This window comes from Asparagus officinalis, chromosome 4 (assembly GCF_001876935.1).
Source record: "Asparagus officinalis chromosome 4, Aspof.V1, whole genome shotgun sequence".
Lineage (NCBI taxonomy): Eukaryota > Viridiplantae > Streptophyta > Magnoliopsida > Asparagales > Asparagaceae > Asparagus > Asparagus officinalis.
Window position 1 is genome coordinate 5,557,940 of NC_033797.1, and position 21,709 is coordinate 5,579,648.

The following is a 21,709-nucleotide window of genomic DNA, read 5'->3' on the forward strand; positions in this document are numbered from 1 at the left end:
AAGGATGATAAAAAAAAAAAAAAAAAAAAAAAAAAGGAAAAAAAAGATGATAAATGAAACATTAATGGCCAAGTCTACACTTGTACTGGTACTTGTCAATCCTTGGTATTGAAAAGGAGATATGAGTTCACAAATTAATGGTGTTCATCTACCACGTACCGACTTATAAAGTGTGGACTACCAACTACATTAATTTGGTTTTGATGAAGCTAATTGCTTGCCTAACTTCATCAAACCAAACCCACTCTTTGAGCAAAACTTGTGAAAGGAACACATATGTTTCATCAACTAAAGCTCTAACATTATTGATTTCAGTAGGTTGTGTACAAAGAAGAAACAATCTAATAAGGGGATGTTTGTTTCAAATCCTATAATTTTAGGATATGAATTTCACCATGGGATTTGAAATCCATAGGTGTTTTGTTATGGGTTGGGATTTCTAAAATGTTGTTTGTCTCATTAATATTTTGGGATTTGGAATACTATAATTTGTAATATTTTATTTGTTTCAAGCTCAAATTGTAGCATTACCAAATGCGAAAATTTTGTAATATGATGAATATGCTATCTTGGTAAGGTTACCTCCCACAAAAAGACAAATTTGGGACTTGTCAAATCCTCTCCAATTGAGGGGATTTGTCAATTCTAAAAATTGAGCATTTTTTGCATTTTTGGGATTCAATATTCTAAAAAATTTCTTAAAACAAACATCATATATGGAATCCCAAAATACAAAAAAACTCACTTTTTGATCCTAAAACTTGTCATCCATACCAAATGCCAAAATTTTTGGTGAAACAAACACCCCGTAAGAGGATATATAAAAGGGGGACTGATAAAGGAAAGACTTTTATTCACATGAGGTGTCTCCATGTAGCATGTAAGTTAAAAGGTAAGCATGGTAGATAATTTTGAAGTGTCCATCTTCTACCAATTTCTTCCGAAAGAGGAATAACATAGGAAAGAAAAGATAGTGATGAGGAAAGTCTTGACATAAAGTAAATAGTAAGAAATGTTTTTGCACCAGCAAACTTTTCTATGTATTTGAGCCATTGAATTTCCCAAAAGACAGGGAAAAAAGAAGGCTTACAAATGAAGGTAATTTATGAGAAAGGGCAACATAAGATTTATGAATATGCTTTGATGACGACAATTCGATTTATGAACGTGACTGAATTAAGAAATATACATTTAGGTGGAGAAAATTTTATTAAAAAGATCATTCAAGAGGAGGAACTGTTTAACAACTAATCCGAGTTTAATGCTACTGCAGAAATTAAAATATTAAGTCTAAAATTCAGAACTCCCCAACAACTTTGGACGATTATCAAATAACACCCTATAAAATCTAAAATACCCAACCCCCCCTAAGTTTTGGGGTTATAAGAAAACCCTCTTCAACTATAAGTTTTTTTTTTTTTTTTTTTTGCATAAAGCCCTTATGATGTTAAGTGCGATTTTCACATGTCTGGGTAAAATTATGCAAGGGGATATTTTTCAAATGGTGGTTCATGTTTTAGGTTTTTTTTATTACATTGATAGTTGGAGGAGTTTTTCTAATAATTCCAAAACTTAAAAGCACTTTTTCCCCCAAAATATAGCCAAAATTAATAAATTTTGAAACTAAAATTTTACTTTTAATGGATCTACAAAGTTTGGGACATGCTGAACTATGTATGCAGCATGAACTGAACGCTTTTAGGATCTCTAGGGTGTATCCTTTCATCTCCTCACTTAAAATAAATACATTAAGAAATAGACCAACCCATAACACCTCACGATTAATTTATTTTCTTCTTTCAGTATCTTTAAGGTGCACTTTTTTGTTGTTTATTAATATATATAAGCAACCCGACAGGATTCTTTTCATTTCACCATCAAGATCAATTTTTTTTTTAAATGAAGGACTTCAACAAGATGTGGATTTTAATATTTTCTTTTTAAGGGTAATATTTTTTTTAATCAGAATGTAGGTTTCCAGTTCACAATATGCTAATTGCATCATCTTGTAATGTTTTTATAGATTAATTAAATATGAAATTAATATAAGCTAGCATATGCTTCCTAATCACAACCCACGTTCCTAATGCCACCCGGGTCACATGTCACTTTAACCACGTCAGCCCACTTCCATAAAAAAGTTACAAATTTACAACCGTAATCACTTGAGCTTGTATCTTAATCTGAATACTATATATTTTTCTTTATTTTTAATCAAGAAAACTATACTCTTTGAAGTATGTATATTTATTATCTCTTATATCAAGTGTTTAAAATATTTGTGGTTTTTATTTAACAACTATATGTGTGTGTCTGTGTTTTTCCCTTTTCCTTATGGAACATTTTGAGCTTGGTTAGTTGTATTTTATGCAAAAGTTGCGTGGTTCCACATTTCAATATTGGGTGTTTTTGTATATATACCCCTTAGATCATGCATATTTGTAAATTTATCTCCAAACCTATTAGCACAAACCGCCTACCAAAACATCAAATTCAAGAAAAGCAACCTCCAAATAAATATATGGTAAACTTTGACAAACTAATTTTGTAATCGTAATATAAAAATATCAACAAAATAGTCAAATTTTTATTCCCTGTATCCAACAAAGTTAATGATTTGTTGATTTGGAATGGCTTTTTTATATAAATATCATAGAACCACCCTTAATTTAGGACGATTATCAGAAAGCACCCCCATAAACTTTGAAAATATCAAAAACCTCCTAAAGTATAGTGATTATCAGAAAACCTTGAGATTTTATGAGAAAACACCCCAAATTTGGAGGGTTTTCTGGTGAAATCTCAATGTTAAAATGAGGTTTTTTCTAACAACCCCTAAACTTAGAGGGCGGGGGGGGGGGGGTATATTATTTTCAAAGTTAAATGTAATCATCTGATAATCATCCAAAGTTAAGGGGGGTTTTATATTAATATTTGGCCTTGTTTTCCTCCAAAGCTAATGATTTCGGTAATAGTTCTATAAATACTAAAATTTGAGAGATAGTCTTGCAAATATGCATGATTTAAGGGATATGTCATTTAAAAAAACCTTAAATATTAATGTCTTATGTCATATCTTTTCCTATTGTGGGATCTACTTTACCTTCCTCCTACGAAGCAAAACGTGGGCATCTAGAGCTTACAGCATATGCTAATCTTTTTTCCTCCCAAAAGTGGGCACCGAAAGTTCACATATAATAAAACTTTTGCTTAGCTCGGTTAATTAGTATTAGCAAACTCATTTTTTTTTCCACTTTAAAGCAACAAGATTATTGACCATTAATCCCTTGCAAACTGACAACTCATCAACCATTAAGTTTATGAGGTCTTACCTAATCGCAGACATGACTCATAAAAAGTTTTTATATTAAAATAGTAATTAGCAGGAAATTAACAAGTAGATTAGAACATCACAAGGTACTAACTTATCAAGAAATTTACAAACTATTTCAGAACGGATAAAAGAATATTATCCATCTTAGGAGGATAATTCATGATTTTTATGATGCGCGTGCAAAACTATTAGGTGAATGTCGTGAAATGCGTTTTTAAAGGGGGTGTAAATTACTTTTTTTGTGTTTGTTGAAAAAACATTATAAGTTTGTATCCAATTTATTCAAGCTAATACCTCATGATATTCAAGTTATTTTTGAATATACGCCCGTCATACATAATTTAATCAATACAAAAAGATCCCGCAGAATCAAGCAAATAATATTATAACATTAGGTTTTATCTTTACAGAAGGAATTTGTACTCTAATTATAACTAATACTTATTAATCTCACCCTCACAATCATTTGTTAAATATGATATAATTAAGAAACCATCCATTGTATACGTATACACGAATTATCCTTAGACACCAAAGTACTCTTTCTCTCGGAAAAAAAAAGGTGAGTACCAAATAGCTCTAGTATAGAGTTTTTTTTTTAACTTAATATGATTTTGTTTCTTGTTTTCTTTAGTGAGCTTAATTATGTGTTAATTACGTGATCTTTTTTTTTATATCCAGAATATCTCTTTTTTAGAAGAAAGAATCACGAAAATTTAAGAGTGGTAAAATTGTAGCACTTCCCTTCTCGGGATTTAATTGCTCAATTTTGTTACGAGAGTCTACAAACGCGATTTATAATTAGCTCACAAAAATACGAGAAAATATTTAACTAATCTAGAAAATAATACGCCACATTAATTACCTAGGATAAAATAAAAAAATACAAAAATAAAAACAAAATCAAGGAATAAAGAATAAAGCATCCCATTGGCCACCCGAAGATCACCTACCATAACTTCTCAAGCCCACATTAATTCACAATCCTCCTCCATTCTCTTTTGTTTTAGGTAACTAGTCTTTGTGCACGTGCAATGCACGTGATTAAATATCAAAATTATTATTATTTATTTATTTTCTTGTTATAAAATAAGTCAGATTTATTTTGAGTTAAAATCTATAACATGGTTTGTTATATTTTCCATAAATTTTATTTAAATATTTTTAAAATTTTTATGAAATAGATGATTAATTTTGAAAATTTCTTCGGCCAGGAATAATAAAGCTAACAAGTTTGCAAGGGATGATAGGGTAACATAGTACATTCTTAAGAACTATTAATTTTTATTTAGTTTATTTATAATGATAGGATCTTATTATTAACTAACTACAATGCTTAGTATTTTTTTTGTTGGACGTTCAAGGCAGGCAAATGACCCATGTAAGTCCTCATCTCAATGAATATTATACAATTTAAGTACAAAAAAAAATCAATGGTGTGGTTGGTGAGGGGAAACTCCAGCAGCTTAATTTGGTGTGTGGATATATAATAGATGAAGATGGAGAATGGTGGATTTAAAAATAGTTGGTGCGTGTGGGTAATTAATATGTTTTTTTTTTGTGTGGTTTTCTTCGTTCATTTTTAAAATATATGTGGTCCTATATATATATATATATATATATATATATATATATATATATATCTATATATATATATATATATAAGAAGAGAGAGAAGAGAGAGAGAGAGAGAGAGAGAGGACGAGAGAGAGGAGAATGGGTATCTTGGTACCAAGCACATATTTTTGTGCTTGGTAGTGATGTGTTCACATCTCCATCCCCGCGTGTCACCATCCTCATCCAACTCACCTACCCACTGTGAATGTGGTCCCCAATAATTTGATTGAGTGGGGGGGATGTTGACACATCCTACCAACACAACTTTTTGTGCTTGGTTACCAAGCCATGCCCATATTGCTCATATATACTAATATATTATATGATCAATACTATTATAAGAGTATATATATACTATATATATATATAGATAGAGCCCAATATGGGCATGCTTTGGTACCAAGCACGTAAAAAGTTGTGCTTGGTACTGATGTGCTCACATCCCTCCTCCACTCATTCAAATAATGGGACCACATTTCACATGGGTAGGTGAGTGCATGAGGATGCCTACACATCACTACCAAGCACACAAATTTGTGCTTCGCGTACCAAGCAATACCATTTTTCATATAATATTCCATATATATATATATATACTATATTTATATCAATTAATATTTAATATATAATATATATATATATATTATATACTACCTATATACTTATATTATATATATAGTTATATATATATATATATATATTATAATATTATATGGGAGGAGAGGAGAGAGAGAGATATGGTAATGCTTGGTAGTGAAGGTGGTCAAATCTCTCCAACTCCATTCAATGTTGGGAACAAATTACACATGTGTGTGAGTGAATGGATGGTGACATACTACAACACAAATTGTGGTTTTTTGTACAAGATACCATGATTTCTATATATTAACTATATATACTACTATCAATATTAGTAATTATTATATATATAGGATAATACAGATAATTTATTTTAACCAACACCCATGTGTAAATATTACAATTGGCATTAAGATTTAAGATATGTATGAGATTCTCTTTGACTTTTATACAAACAGTATCTATTTAATAATAATAGTATAATTAAACTTTGTGATCTAAAAAAACATGCAATATAAGTAATTGTTTTAAAATAATAATATGAAGAAAATAGATGAAAATGATGTGAAAATTATTGCAATTTCATAATTCATAAATTTTAAAAATCTAATATAATTTAATCTAATAAGAAGAAAATAACAAAAGCACATATATGTTGAAGGAGATAAAAGTGCTATGAAAATTATTGTAATTTCTGATCTGTAAAAAAGATCAAACATATAATATAATTACTCACTTTAAAATAATCTAATAAGAAGAAAATAGATGAAAGTGATGTAAAAATTGTTGATATTTCTTGATATGAAAAAAGATCAAATATATAATATAATTAATTATTTTAAAATAATCTAATCTAATCTAATAAGAAGAAAATAACAAAGACAAATACGTGTAGAAGGAGATGAAAGTGCTACAGAAATTGTTGTAATTTCGGCTTATAAACATTGGTATGTGACGTTGCATGTGAGAGGATAATAATTGTAAATAGAATTTTATTTAAATAATAATAGTATAATTAAACTTTAAAACTAATTATGAAGTGTCATGAACTACTTGAATTTTAGTTGTTGAGAGATCGTCACGTTGTGTCCTTGTATTGCAGCCGTTTATTTTTATTTTTATTTTTTATAATTTTTAAAACGATTGTCTCTTTAATTTGTTTGGTGGATTTTGCAAATACTTCGTCCACATTATTTACATTTGTAGGTATGCGTTGTTCCGGGGTTCAACCTCTGCTACGAACATTATTTGTCTCACTAATTTATTTGGATTTTGCATATACGCCATTCATTTTGTATACATTTGTAAATTTGGTATTTAATAAATTCATTTGGGTTTACATTTCAGTTTAAACTATATTCTTATCTTCATACTATGTATATCCAATAAGAATTCAATAATTTATCAATTTACTCTTACTTAATGGATTAATTTGAATTTTAAGAGTATTTTTGTCTACCAAAATATTTTTCCGAACTTGTGTTTTTAAAGAGAGTATGATATGATATGATTAAACTAAATAATTAAAATAAATAATTACTCTGTCGCATGCAAAAAAAAGGCAATATTGCGTCTTTTCCCATCATCAAATCATCAATCAACAGCAATAAAAAATCCCACCTTTGCATCTCTCCACTTCATTCAATGCGCCATCCTCATCATCGTAAAACCCTCAATAGACAAAACAAGGAAGAGTGAAGGTGAAAAGAGTTTAGAGCTAGAAAAACCCAAATAGCCCTCTCTCTCTCTTTCTCCAATCTCAGGTCGGTAAAGCTTGGATTTTTATGCAATTTCGCTGCTGAGGGAAGCAGAGAGAGAAAGAGGGAGGAGAAAGAGACGAAAACTCCCCCCCTTTTGTTCTCATCTGGCGATGTGTCCATCGCCGCAGTGATACAACTCTCTCAATCTCTGCAACCTGTCGCCATTTCTCTTCGTCTGCCCCTTTCGCCCATTACCCATATGATGAAATGCTCGTGAGATTCGAAGTCCCTCAATCCAGCTCACTCTCTTCATCACTTTGCCTCAAAACCCATCTCTTTAGATCTCCTCTTGTTGCACCCAAATGGGTTCTTTCTCTTTTCTCACCTCCTTCACTGACCTCCAATTGCCTGAAAAGGTCTCTATTGCTGCCCACGGACTGTTCCTCCTCTTGTTCCTCTTCTTCGCCTCGGCCCGCAGAGTCTTCTCATGCTCTGGGTTTCAGCTTGGAGTCTTTAAGGATGATGGGCAAGGCTCAATTTCGATCAACGGGGACTCTGGCGGTCCGAGGGTAGCTTTGAATTACTGGTTCAAGATTTGCATTGCGTGTTGCTTTTATGTTCTTTTACTGCAACTAGGACTGCTTGGTTACCAAACTATTGGATTGTTCTGGTTCAAGGCCAGGTTGAGAGATTATAATGGTCTTTTCCTTCCTTTTGTACAATCATTGGCTTGGATTGTGCTGGTTTTATCAGCGCGTCATTGTAAGTTTAAGGCATTGTGTAGGTTTCCTTTCTTGATTAGGCTCTGGTGGTTGGTTTCTTTTGGCTTGTGCGTCTTCACTTGTTATGTTGATACTAGAGGGCTAATTGACGAGTCTTTGAGTGTGAACTCACATTTGATTGCAAGTTATATGTCGGCACCTCCCCTTGTGTTTCTTTTTGTGGTTGCTGTTCGGGGGATCACAGGTATAGAGTTGTGTAGGGATCAGGAAAATCTTCGAGAACCGCTGCTTGTAGAGGAGGAAGAGCCAGGATGTCTTAGGGTCACTCCGTATAGTGATGCCGGGCTGTTTAGCCTTGCCACCCTATCCTGGCTTAACCCTTTATTGGCTATTGGTGCAAAGAGGCCTCTTGAGCTAAAAGACATACCTCTGTTGGCACCAAAAGATCGGTCCAAGACTTGTTATAAGATCTTAAATGCGAATTGGGAGAGGTTGAAAGCTGAGAACCCTTCCAGACAGCCATCTTTGGCATTAGCCATCTTCCGGTCATTTTGGAAAGAAGCGGCTATAAATGCAGTATTTGCCGGGTTGAACACTTTAGTCTCCTATGTGGGTCCTTACTTGATTAATGACTTTGTGGATTACCTGGGTGGAAACATAGCTTACCCTCATGAGGGCTATATCTTGGCCGGGGTGTTCTTCGGTGCCAAGTTAATAGAGACTCTGACTACTCGTCAATGGTATGTAGGAGTAGATATATTGGGCATGCATGTTAGATCGGCATTAACAGCTATGGTGTACCGGAAAGGGCTTCAATTGTCAAGCTTAGCTCGCCAATGCCACACGAGTGGCGAGATTGTAAATTACATGGCAGTCGATGTGCAAAGAATAGGTGACTATTCATGGTATCTCCACGACATATGGATGCTTCCCTTACAAATCATATTAGCTCTTGCAATTTTGTACAAGAATGTGGGGGTTGCAACTTTTGCAACATTGATTGCTACGATTGTTTCCATTTTAATTACTATTCCACTGGCTAAGATGCAAGAAGAATATCAGGATAATCTTATGGCTGCCAAGGATGAAAGAATGAGGAAGACCTCCGAATGTTTGAAGAATATGAGAATCCTAAAGCTTCAGGCATGGGAGGACCGTTACCGGTTAAAATTGGAGGAGATGAGGAATGTCGAGTTCAAGTGGCTTAGGAAGGCCCTTTACTCGCAGGCTTTTATCACCTTCATCTTTTGGGGTTCTCCAATATTCGTGTCAGTCATTACTTTTGGTACTTCTATACTACTGGGGCACAAGCTTACTGCAGGCAGTGTCCTTTCAGCATTAGCGACATTTAGGATTCTCCAAGAGCCTCTAAGGAATTTTCCAGACTTGGTCTCTATGATGGCTCAAACAAAAGTATCTATCGATCGGATATCAGGGTTCTTACAAGAGGAAGAGTTGCAAGAAGATGCCACTATAAGTGTTCCTCAAGGGCTTACAAGCAAGGCTATTGAAATTAAAGATGGAGATTTTTGTTGGGATCCGTTAGCTTCGAGGCCTACGCTAGCAGCAATTCAGCTACAAGTGGAAAAAGGGATGCGGGTTGCAGTTTGTGGCGTGGTTGGTTCGGGGAAGTCAAGCTTTTTATCTTGCATACTTGGCGAGATACCCAAAATTTCTGGTGAGGTGAGTTAACTAAATACATTATTTACTGTTCTATTTCACCCTTCATGTGTATAGCCTTTCATATTTTTCTGGATATTTTCAGGTCAAGATCAGTGGATCCTCTGCCTATGTATCACAGTCAGCTTGGATACAGTCTGGAAACATAGAAGAGAACATTCTTTTTGGAAGTCCGATGGATAAGCAGAAGTATAAGAGTGTTCTCCATGCTTGCTCATTAAAAAAGGATTTAGAGTTATTAGCACATGGGGATCAGACCATTATTGGTGACAGAGGTATTAATTTGAGTGGTGGACAGAAACAAAGGGTGCAGCTTGCTAGAGCCCTCTATCAAGATGCTGATATCTATTTACTTGATGATCCCTTCAGTGCAGTTGATGCACATACAGGAAGTGAACTATTCAAGGTTAGCAATATTCAAATTGTTCCTAATTTTTCTTGATGACGTAAGATTACTCTTGTGTAGTAGTCAATTTAACTTATTGGTCTTTGGCTTACAGGAGTACATACTAACAGCACTAGCTACAAAGACTGTCATCTATGTTACCCATCAAGTTGAGTTTCTTCCAGCTGCTGATATGATACTGGTACGTGATCATTTTTCTTCGACGAATATATGTGCGAATAGCTTCTCTTCTGCACTTACTGTGCGTTGTGTTGTAATAAAGTATTTTAGTCATTGTACTGCATTATGATGCTCTCATATTAATTTGGATGTTAGTGGCTTCTGAATATGAATATGACTAGGAAAGGTTACTGGTTAGCACGTGATTGTTTAAAAGGAATAAAAATCATCCCAAACATTAGACTATGAATATAATGACAGTTCCAAATGAATTTACGACCATAGAGATCACTCTTACGCCTACTTGAAAGTTGAGGCTGTAGCCTGCTCTAGAAGACCTTATATTATCCAAACCTCATGTTTTTACTGGAGAGCCAAGCCTTAGTGCTGGCTCTTCCCTTGAGGAATGTCTTCCCTTGCTTTCCCATCTCTATTTGCTGAAACCATATGGGAATGCTTTCAAAGGACAAAATGGTGATCATAACACCAGCTCACAAGAAATTCTATGTGTGAATGCTTATAAAATAAGATGAATAAGCTGAATGTTATCCGTACAGTGGCTGGAAGGTTGGTTTAATTGCTTTTCTACTGATTGATCAGTCATTTTTTATAGTTTGTTCCTAACTATCACTTTAGATCATTAGATGACACTTTCTTTTTTGTCTAAATTCCTTATACATTCATGAGCAAGTGGATGTAAAATTTGGTAGACGATTGAACCTTCACAAGCAAGTAGAGAAGTCTTGACAAACCTTTGGCGTTGTTTACGCCATTAATATATGTAATTCTTCTTGTTTTTTAAAGTACTATTCACTAGTTTTAGCTTTCTCTCTGTCAGGTCCTTAAGGAGGGTCGTATAATACAAGCTGGAAGGTATGAGGAGCTTATGCAAGCTGGAACTGACTTCAATGCTTTGGTTTCAGCTCATCATGAAGCAATTGAAGCAATGGACATTCTAGAATATGCTTCTGAGGACTCCAATGGAATTTCCAATGCTGATGCCTCTACATTTAGGAAAAGATTGATGACAAGTGCAAGCAACGCTGACAGCATGAATGATGGAAAATCTGAAAATGAACATCAGTCTGATATAAAAGTAATAAAGGAGAAGAAGAAAAAACGCAGAAAGAAACAACTTGTTCAAGAGGAAGAACGGGAGAGGGGGAAAGTTAGCTTGAAAGTTTACTTGTCATATATGGCAGCAGCATACAAAGGGATGTTGATACCGTTGATAATTCTGGCTCAGACAGCATTTCAAGTACTTCAGATAGCAAGTAACTGGTGGATGGCTTGGGCAAATCCTCAAACCAAGGGAGATACACCAAAGACAAGCAACATGGTTCTTCTGGTTGTTTATATGATCCTTGCTTTTGGGAGTTCATGGTTTGTGTTTATTAGAGCCATTCTCGTGGCTACATTTGGATTAGCAGCTGCACAAAAGTTGTTTGTGAAGATGCTTAGGTCAGTCTTTCGAGCACCAATGGCTTTCTTTGATTCAACTCCAGCCGGCCGGATCTTAAATAGGGTAAGGAATTGCTCACAGAATTTAAGCTCTGAACTTAATTTCCTTGAAAATTATGAGTTCTGAACGTTTATGTACTTTGGCATCATATTAAATTGTCATGTACCCATGAATTATCAGGTATCTGTAGATCAAAGTGTTATAGATCTTGATATTCCTTTCAGACTTGGTGGGTTTGCATCAACGACAATACAGCTACTTGGTATTGCTGGTGTCATGTCGAAAGTCACTTGGCAAGTTTTATTTCTGCTCTTTCCCATGGCTGCTGTTTGTTTATGGATGCAGGTGATTCATAGTTCATAATTTCATTTGTTACTTGCAAGATCCATGATTATGTGATGCTTTATAAATGGGTATAAAGTTGATGCCTTTATCTGTAACCTGGGTAGCAGGGGTGCGGACACAGATACAGACATGGGACACGGGACACTGCAAATTTGTAAAATATAGGATACGGGGACATGGCTATGTATGTGTGTGTGTGTAAAATTCACATTAGATCAAGCACTGTATTAAAATACATATAATATTTGTATGTTTCTTTCTATTATCTATAACAATTAAGAACCAATTTAAATAAAACTAAGAATAAGGTTTAACAATAAAAGTTTAGTTTTGATCGTATGGGATAATACAACAGGTATTTTTTGTAGGCTCCTGAACAGGATCGGCCAACAATACAAGACCTGAAAGCTTTATAAAACCTGTAAACAATGTATGCAAACAAATAGAACCTGGCAGATTTTTTTTTCAGCAAAACGGACAGCAACAAAACAGAGGAGAAAATCTCTGTTTCGGTTGATGAACACAGGCCGGATGGAGCAGGAACTTTTCTCTGTTGATTTTATTCACGTTGTAACAACTCTTAAAAATTGTTTACATATATATAGGAATAAGATTACAACTCTAATCTTTGTCCAATAACTAGGAATCTATCCACTAACTAGTATTCTACCATAACTAGAATTCTATCTAATCACTTGGACTCAAACTAACAATTCGGACTGATTAACAAACTCACATTCTCCCCCTTAATCTGGACGAGACTCCAAGTCCCTTACTCCTAGCAGCTCCCGCATCTCGATGAACTTCACCCTTGCTAGTGCCTTCGTGAGAATATCTGCTCGCTGCTCGCTCGTGCTTACGAACTCCACTTTAATCTGTCCTCGCTCAACACACTCACGAATGAAGTGAAAACGTGTGTCGATATGCTTGCTTCTTCCATGGAAAACTGGATTCTTCATCAAGGCAATCGCAGACTTGTTGTCGACGAAGAGTGTAACCGGCTTGAGCTCACTCCCAATCACCTTGCTGATTAAACTCCTCAACCACAAGCCTTGGCATGCTGCTGCAGTTGCCGCTATAAATTCTGCCTCGCAGGATGATAATGTCACCGTCTTCTGCTTCTGTGATGTCCAAGTGACCAAACTGTCACCTAGATAAAATGCCATGCCGCCTGTGCTGCGCCTGTCATCAACATCTCCCGCAAGATCACTGTCAGTGAATCCCACCAACTCTTCATTGCCTCGACCTCGTTTGTACACCAATCCGTATATATATATGTATATATATATATATATAATATTGAATTAAAATATCCATAACACTTGTATGTTTCTTTCTATTATCTATAACAATTAAGAATCAAGTTAACTCAAGCTAAGAATAAGGTTTAACAACAAAAGTTTAGTTTTGATCATATGAGATAATATGATGGGTATTTTTTAAATATTTAAGTAACGGGTTTTAGTTTTTGGGTAAAAAATCGATTGGTTTTGAACCCAAATTTACCAAAGAAACTTTTAGGGTATAATAGGGAAATCGGGTTTTGCTTTGAACCACATGTGTCCATGGCATATCTGCGGAGAATCCGTGTCTGACACGTTTCAGACACAGACATGCCACCCAAAACACCTTGTCCGAGTAACCTAGTCTGTAATTCTCTCGTCCTTTCCTACCATTAGGGCTGTCAATTAAATGGATGTTCTAAAGTGCTCTGCTGCACGCCCATAAGCGAGTGAAGAATAATTAGCTCTTTGTGATTCGATTATAAACACAAATGTAAATGACAAGTGTTGACAATACAGTTTTTCTGGATCTTTAGACCATCCGTCAACTGACTTCCAAATGAATTTATTTTCTAGAATAGAATAAAGAAGACCATTTGATGGATGGTTTAGAGATCTTAAAACTATATGATTTCCACACGTATAGGATTATGACTGATGAATGGTACAAGTCTCCACTAGATAATTATGAAATTCCCTCTTAGTTGAGTTTCATAGGGTGTCATCTCACCTCCTTGTGTGCGCGTGCATACCTAGGCATGTGATTGAGTGGGCTCTGTGTGTGTATGTGTGTTTACGAGCACATCATACTTGCGTGTTTGTGTGTGTATTGTGTTTGTGCATGCACCCATAAACACATGCATTTATTCCTTATGCAAATTTTATCTATGTATGTCCCAATGTATGTGTATGCATGTGCGTATGCATGGCTTGTCTGGAAAATGCAGTCTGGATTATTGTACTTTCACCTAATAAATAAACTTTACTCACTTGTTGATGAAAACTGTTTGCGAAGCTAAGAATTTTAAAATTCGTAGAAGAAACTCAAATTGCAGTACTATTTTCTTTAATACTTTAGCCTGTGCAGTTTTATAGATTTATGCGAACCTAGGAGATGAATGTTTTGCTGCTTTCAAGTTAGCTAGTTTCATAATACTGAGTTCAAAGCTCACACATGTTGCAAACCCGATTGTGACAATTTTCCATCTTGGGTTATGTTTTTAGAGGAGGACTTCCTCATTCACGGACTAGCAAATGTTTTCAATTGTTAACTGCAACTAAATGGCCACTAGATATATGCCTAGTGTCATTGTCATTGTATTTGTAAGTTCATCCATGTACTGTTTTATATGGCTTGTTTATGAATCTTACAAGGGAATAGTCTAGATAGTTGACATTTCTCATTAATATTTGGATTTATCTAAAAAGAACTTTGCTGCTAATGTAAATGGAAGTGTCTGTTTTGCTGCTAATGGAGATGCCCTTGCTACCGAAGTTATTAAACAATAATAGTGTCAAGGTTTTTCCAAACTTCTAAATATTGTTTCTGAGTTCTTGATGTTTAATGGTATTCATTTATATCAAACTGTGGAGATAGAGCAGCAATATTTTAGCCCTAGCCATTTTAGTAATTCTTCGTAAATGTGAGCCTGTCTGGCTATCTACTGCATGTTGATTGTCGTTGTTTTGCCTTTTGAATTTATCATTTCTTCTCATGTTAAGGGATCAATCCAAGTAAGCTACATGCTCGGTAGGCATACTAAAAAAATGTGTTTACTTCCAGATGTAGAAATCCGACCTTGTATACTCTTATCCGAGGCCTATGAGTTGATTCACTGAGACCAGGTTAAGCTGCAAATATTCATAGGAAATGGAGTAAACTAATCGTTTTACTTCACAGTTATTTTCCCATATGCATAGCTGTACCAGCATATGAATTGTTCCTAGCTTACTGGTGGTGCAATGAATTATTTGATATTTTTGGATCGACTTTGTTAAGAGTTTTGTTTTCCCTTTTTCTAGAAATACTATATGGCTTCTTCAAGGGAACTTGTTCGAATTGTTAGCATCCAAAAATCCCCTATAATCCATCTATTTGGGGAGTCTATTGCTGGAGCTGCTACCATTAGAGGATTTGGTCAAGAAAAACGTTTCATGAAGAGAAATCTGTACCTTCTTGACTGTTTTTCTCGGCCATTTTTCTGTAGTCTTGCTGCAATCGAATGGCTGTGCCTGCGGATGGAATTGCTATCGACTTTTGTGTTTGCTTTCTGCATGACACTCCTTGTGAGCTTTCCACATGGAACTATTGATCCAAGTAAGCAACAACTTGTAGCAACACATATAATGACTTTTTTAGTTGTGAATTATATATCAGATTCATACTATGTCACATATTTTTCTAATAATGTTCGCATCATATTCTTGTCAATTCACTTGATTTATAATGAGTATATTTCATTAAAACATTTTCTTCTCTGTAACATTTACCATTTTTAAGTAAATATGCTTTTTTGTATAGGTATGGCTGGCCTTGCCGTTACATATGGGCTTAACTTAAATGCTCGCTTATCACGGTGGATATTAAGCTTTTGCAAACTTGAAAATAAAATAATATCCATTGAGCGCATCCATCAATATTGCAAACTTCCCAGTGAAGCACCAACTATCATAGAGAATTGTCGTCCTCCGTCTTCTTGGCCAGACCATGGGAAAATTGAACTAATCAATCTAGAGGTACGCAGTTTAAGTTTATCTGTTCTACTATGAAGCTATGTAATAGAAGTAATATTTATCTAAAGCTATATAATAGAAGTAATATTTATCTAAAATGTTACCGAGTACCTTCCTTTATCTAGCTTTAATCTGCATAGTTATTATGGATAGATAACATTTTCTTGTTTGAACAGACTTGCTAACAACGGTTACATGCTTATATGCACATGCACACATTCATATGTACAAGACCTCACTTCTTCTATGACTATTATCATGGTGGAATAATTGCTAAATATTTCACTCATGCTAAAAAGTCATTGTAGGCAAGATAAATCTCACTCATGCTAGAAAATCATTGTAGGCAAGCAAGATCCAATGAGGTTATTGAGTAATTGTTTTCAAAAACATAAAATAGTTAAAATGTACACAACTATGAAAAAGTAGCCAAAAGAGGGGTAAAAGTTTTAAGTTAAAGGAAAGATCCGAAGGTCCAAAACAATGAACATGGAGCAGCTATTAAATTTTTATAGAAAGTAACTGTTTATATTGGGTTAAAGAGTTATAGGACTCGAATAAACGATTAATTGTTTTAGAAATTTAGGGCTTCAACAAGGTTAATTTGATGATCCAGACAGATCTGGTCCTACAGACGGTTGATTGAGACAAGTGTTGTTTAGGAATGATGAGAATTTTACACGCTAGAGAGTGATTGGACAAAGATAGATCTAAAAAGAGAATTAGACAAGCAGTGATCAACCCCTCCACATTTATTTGGGTTAGGAACTGCACACTATATGCTAAGACCCAATTTAATCTGTTCACAACTTTGACTTTCTTAGGATTCCTAAACAAGTTCTCCATCATCAATCCTAAAGCTAGTGATTAACATGTTGCCCTTATGAATGTATCGTAAATTTTCCTGCAGCATCATGGATATGGACATGCTGTTACAGGTGTATTTCTTGATATTGTTTTCCTCATTACTGTTATATGTACAATTTCCCTGCAGCATCATATGGGTTTCTTTGTTAGGTTTCTGTGAGTTGTGCCTTCTGGATTGTTCATATGGTCTAACACTGCCATCAAATTGTTAAATCCTTATTTAGATGAGCTTTAAGTATTATTTTCAAGTATTACTTTTGAGAATTTATCCTTAGTTACTTTTTCATTGTGAATTTACTACTACAATAATATGCTTAAAATTACAAACTTCCTTAGGACATTTCATTTATAACTGTAGAACCATTTGTTTATTGTATTGGAGTGTTAACTGTGGTGGGAGTTGAAGTCCACGCGTTTCTCACATTAAAATCCACCAGATTTCCATGTAGATACCAGAAGTAAGTGGGTAACTAATTGACTTTTATTGTTTTGTGCCCTTGGTAAGGTTCGTTACAAGGAGAGCTTACCTATGGTCCTTCATGGTGTAACTTGCACATTCCCTGGCGGAGAAAAGATTGGGATAGTTGGACGAACTGGAAGTGGTAAATCAACCCTCATACAGGCTCTTTTCCGTCTAATTGAACCTGTAAATGGGAAAATCATCATTGATAATATTGACATTTCTAACATTGGCCTTCACGATCTTCGGTCACGTCTTAGTATCATTCCACAAGATCCCACGTTGTTCGAAGGTACAATCAGAGTAAATCTTGATCCCCTTGAGGAGCACTCTGATCAGGAAGTCTGGCGGGTGAGAGTGATTTCTTTAAATTTTACTGTTACAAGAAACATGGATTTGTCTATTGGTCAGTAATTTTAATTTTATCTTGTCCTTTTCTCAGGCGCTTGATAAATGTCAGCTTGGGGAGGTGATTCGTCATACAGTGCAAAAGCTTGAGGCCCCAGGTTTGTTACATGAAGATATGCCTTTTTATTCATTATCTAAATTCTCAACAAAAATACGATTTTACTTGCGTTCCATCTTGGCGTATTTTTTCTAATGTTGTTATGTCTTATGATTTCCTATTTTTCTTGTTTCACTTGCAAATATAGTAATATGGTATCAAGGGAGTTAATTCCCTCTTTTGTTTTCTCAAGGAACATTCTTAACCTGCTGACAAACTTTGCATTGACACTCCTAACTTCTGTGGACAAAATTTTCAACATTCTTAACCTGTGAACAAATTTTTTCTCAAGGAACATTCTTTAGGCCTAATATAGGGTGACAATAAGGTTTCATGAAAATAAATACACCAAGCTAAAGCAAAACGACACGCATGCAAGTTATTTATAAAGAAAATAAGCAAACTAAACTAATGAAGATAAATACACCAAGCTTAGAAGAGGTAACAAATTTTCTAAATTCAGGAGCATGATATTATTTGATGTAATTGCTAAATCAGAACTGGCATTTATCCTTGTAATATTGTCTTTAGGTTATTCTATATATCCCAACAAGAATAGTTCAAACTATTTCTAGGTAGAAATTAACTAGACCATAATGTTTTCAAATTCTGGATCAAAATGTGAGGTCATTGCGGGAGAAGTTTGGATTATATCTGTTCAATTATGATATGATCTACTCTAGAAAATTTATGCATGTGTCTCGCACTCGTGCGCGTGTCCTATATGATCGTAGAATACCTAATGAAATTGAAGAGAAAATTATATAGGACATGTAAAAGATCAAAAATGTTTTGTAAATGTTATAAAATTAAGAAACAACTTATGCAAAGAGATGAGTATAGTAGAAATGAAATTGTTATGATGGACACGGAGATATAGGCTAGAGAGATAGGTATGAAATGAGGGCACTTTTAGGAAGTTAGGTGTTGCTCCTATTGAATACAAAATGAGGTTGAGATGGTTTTACCATGTGCAATGGCCAGTAAATCCGCCACTAGGAGAACTGATTAAATTATAATTAACCGGACATGGTTGGGTAGAGAAAGACCAGCAAAATTGTCAAGGCTTTGTTGGAAGCAATTAAGAAGGATATGGTAGCGGTTCACAATGAGATATCCCCGACTCCAAAACGGTGAAGGCTTTGTAGTTGTTTGTGTTGTGTGTTTGTGTATGTGCATGAAGTGTGTACACACACAATCCATATCTATGTGTATATGCTTTTCATACTGTTCTTCATCATTGCCATTGTAAATCTGATACCTTTTACTTGCAGTATTGGAGAATGGAGACAACTGGAGTGTTGGACAGCGCCAACTCGTTGCTTTAGGAAGGGCATTACTGAAACAGGCACGAATTCTCGTGCTTGATGAAGCAACTGCCTCTGTTGACACCGCCACAGATAATCTCGTTCAGAAGATCATCCGAACTGAGTTTAGAGATTGCACTGTATGCACCATTGCTCACCGCATCCCAACTGTTATTGACAGTGATCTTGTCCTGGTCCTCAGTGATGGTAAAGCTAGTTCATCTACATTCTTTTCGCTATTATACATATGTTTACCTCGAAAATTTCTTTTCACTTCTAGTTCATTTATTAATGAGAATTATTGGTCCTGAAATTTTTGTCACCAGTAGATGTGCTTTTCTTTGTCTGTACTCTTTGTATTCAAACAGTTATATAGTTTCTCTTCAGAGAGAAACCACTATGAGGTTTCAAAAGTGATAGTTTGGCTCTTCAGTTTCGATTTCTATGGAGTTAACTTGGATATAAAATCTATGCTCATAAAATATGATAAGTATTGATGTATACTGTCATACAAATATGTAGATCATTACTTCAATGAAAAAAGTGATGATTAGTTCATTACAAAATGAAAATGACAGGGATAAAGTGTCACTTTTAAAATCCTACATGAGTTTTTTGTGATTCATACAGACTATTTGGGCCATATTCTGTAGTTTACGAACTGTGCAAATTGAAAGATATAGATTGCAGTTTAGGACTGATTCCCATGTTTGTTTAGAAATTACCACCTTGCGCTTCATTTTTTTTAATTACTCGAATCTCCCTAATTGCTATCTAACATTTACGCTATCTATATAATTTCAGGTAAAATTGCCGAATTTGACAGCCCCCAGAGATTGGTGGAGGACAAGTCGTCGATGTTTCTTAAGCTAGTCTCTGAATACTCTACGAGATCTGGTAGCATTGCAGAGTAGGACACACATCTAACATTTACGTATCGGTCTACCCAATTGTAAAGGATTAGAAGAAGAAAATAACAAGCGACGACGTCGGTCACCTACTAAATTTCCTTTAGCCCAGGAGAAATTCTGTACAAAAACATTGAACGGATTCTGGTAATTTTTACGAGGAATAATAATAATAACAACGAAAGAGCTCAATCAATGAGCCAGAATCTTCTGTGAAGTCTAATAAAGCCATTTTGGTGTCGGCTCGGAGGCAAATTTCTCTTCTTTGGCAGGACCCGATGTTGTTCTTTCTTCTCTTTTCCTTTCAGGGAAGAAAATGCAATGTAAAAATTAGATGGTTATGTACTTTTTATTTGAACTGAGAGGTATATATTGCGGTGTTTTAGTTATCCTTGACGTTCTTGTCTCAGGATCGGTTGTCAGAATCGCAGGACAAATTTTCAGTCGTTTGTTGGGGCCAGTTTTTTATCCCCTCTGTTTTTCGTGCCACTGTTTGTAATGATTTATATATAAAGACTGTAATTTTCATATTTTTTGTTATAGTTAATGTTGTTGCATGAGTTGGCTCATGCTCAGCAGCAGAAAGAAAACAATACAATGCAAAAACTAATTCTCATATGCAAGTAATTCCGTGATCTACAAACCATTATTCATCTTTCAGCGACGATAGTGAAACAAAAAAAAAAAGAAAAAAGAAAAAAAAGAAATCAGTAATAAAGAAAGGTAAATACAACGTAATGGGGTATGGAAAGAGAAGGTATATTATCTACTTTGATATGCTGCAGAATAAATCCACAATACGGTAAAAAGGCAAAAATATCTTAACCAAAAAGGTTAAATTTTATAAAACAATCATGAACTATATAGGAGTTTTGCACACAAGTACCATACGACTATTTTATTAGAAAACAACTCAGTGAACTTCCAGATAAAACCACTAAACTATAATGATTTTTCCATTATTTTCTGATAATTATCCTGGAAATTTTTACATTGTGATAAAACTATCATATACTTTTAACTAGTTTTGCGGTTATTTTCTATTGTTTTGATAGTTCATGACAGTTTGTCTTTATAAAAATAGTCTGTCATATTTATATTCAAAATCCTAACCGTTCATGGTAGTTTCCTGTGAAATTTAACCAAAAACCTCGAGTACAAATAAGTTTTTAGTCAATAACAGGAAGAAGAAAAAAGTAAAAACTATACTCCCTTTAAAAGTGGGAATTTAAGAAAAACATTCCCTAGACGAAAGTACTCTTAATCATTTTGATTATTGCATTGTTATCCTATCATAATTAGTAACGTTTCATTAGAATTTATTAACATGAATTTTGTGCTATTTACAAGTGATTAAATTATAAAGTTAAAAATCCTAAAGTAATTTTGTCTATGAACAGCCTATGTATTATAGTTTATTTTAAGGTGTAGTCATTAGTTAAAATCCTATCATCAAACAAATCTTTATCCTATAACATGGACTTACCTTAAGCATGCATGGTTATGTATGCAAAGTTGCAAACTTTATGCATACACCCCTCTTCTAATAGAAATTCTACTAAATAAATAACTAGCTATAGAAAATATTCATCTAAGCCCTCCAAACTTTTTTATTTACAAGTTAGAGCTAATTAATCCACTT

General features: G+C 34.5%; 1 protein-coding gene across 1 annotated transcript; it reads left to right on the forward strand.

Moving 5' to 3' along the window:
- On the forward strand, nucleotides 7,147–20,595 carry LOC109836446 (ABC transporter C family member 5-like). The gene is made up of 11 exons (XM_020404340.1): nucleotides 7,147–9,635; nucleotides 9,718–10,038; nucleotides 10,133–10,219; nucleotides 11,036–11,722; nucleotides 11,840–12,004; nucleotides 15,310–15,604; nucleotides 15,809–16,023; nucleotides 17,393–17,698; nucleotides 17,790–17,853; nucleotides 19,127–19,366; nucleotides 19,964–20,595. The coding sequence occupies exons 1-11, from the start codon at nucleotides 7,593–7,595 to the stop codon at nucleotides 20,071–20,073; spliced, it is 4,533 nt and encodes a 1,510-aa protein (XP_020259929.1). The 5' UTR covers nucleotides 7,147–7,592; the 3' UTR covers nucleotides 20,074–20,595.

Coding starts and splice junctions, on each gene's coding strand:
- LOC109836446 (XM_020404340.1), top strand. CDS start 7,593: ATGGGTTCTTTCTCTTTTCTCACCTCCTTCACTGACCTCCAATTGCCT. Junction 15,605..15,808: donor ACATGGAACTATTGATCCAA/GTAAGCAACAAC, acceptor TTTTTTGTATAG/GTATGGCTGGCCTTGCCGTT. Junction 17,699..17,789: donor CTGATCAGGAAGTCTGGCGG/GTGAGAGTGATT, acceptor TCCTTTTCTCAG/GCGCTTGATAAATGTCAGCT.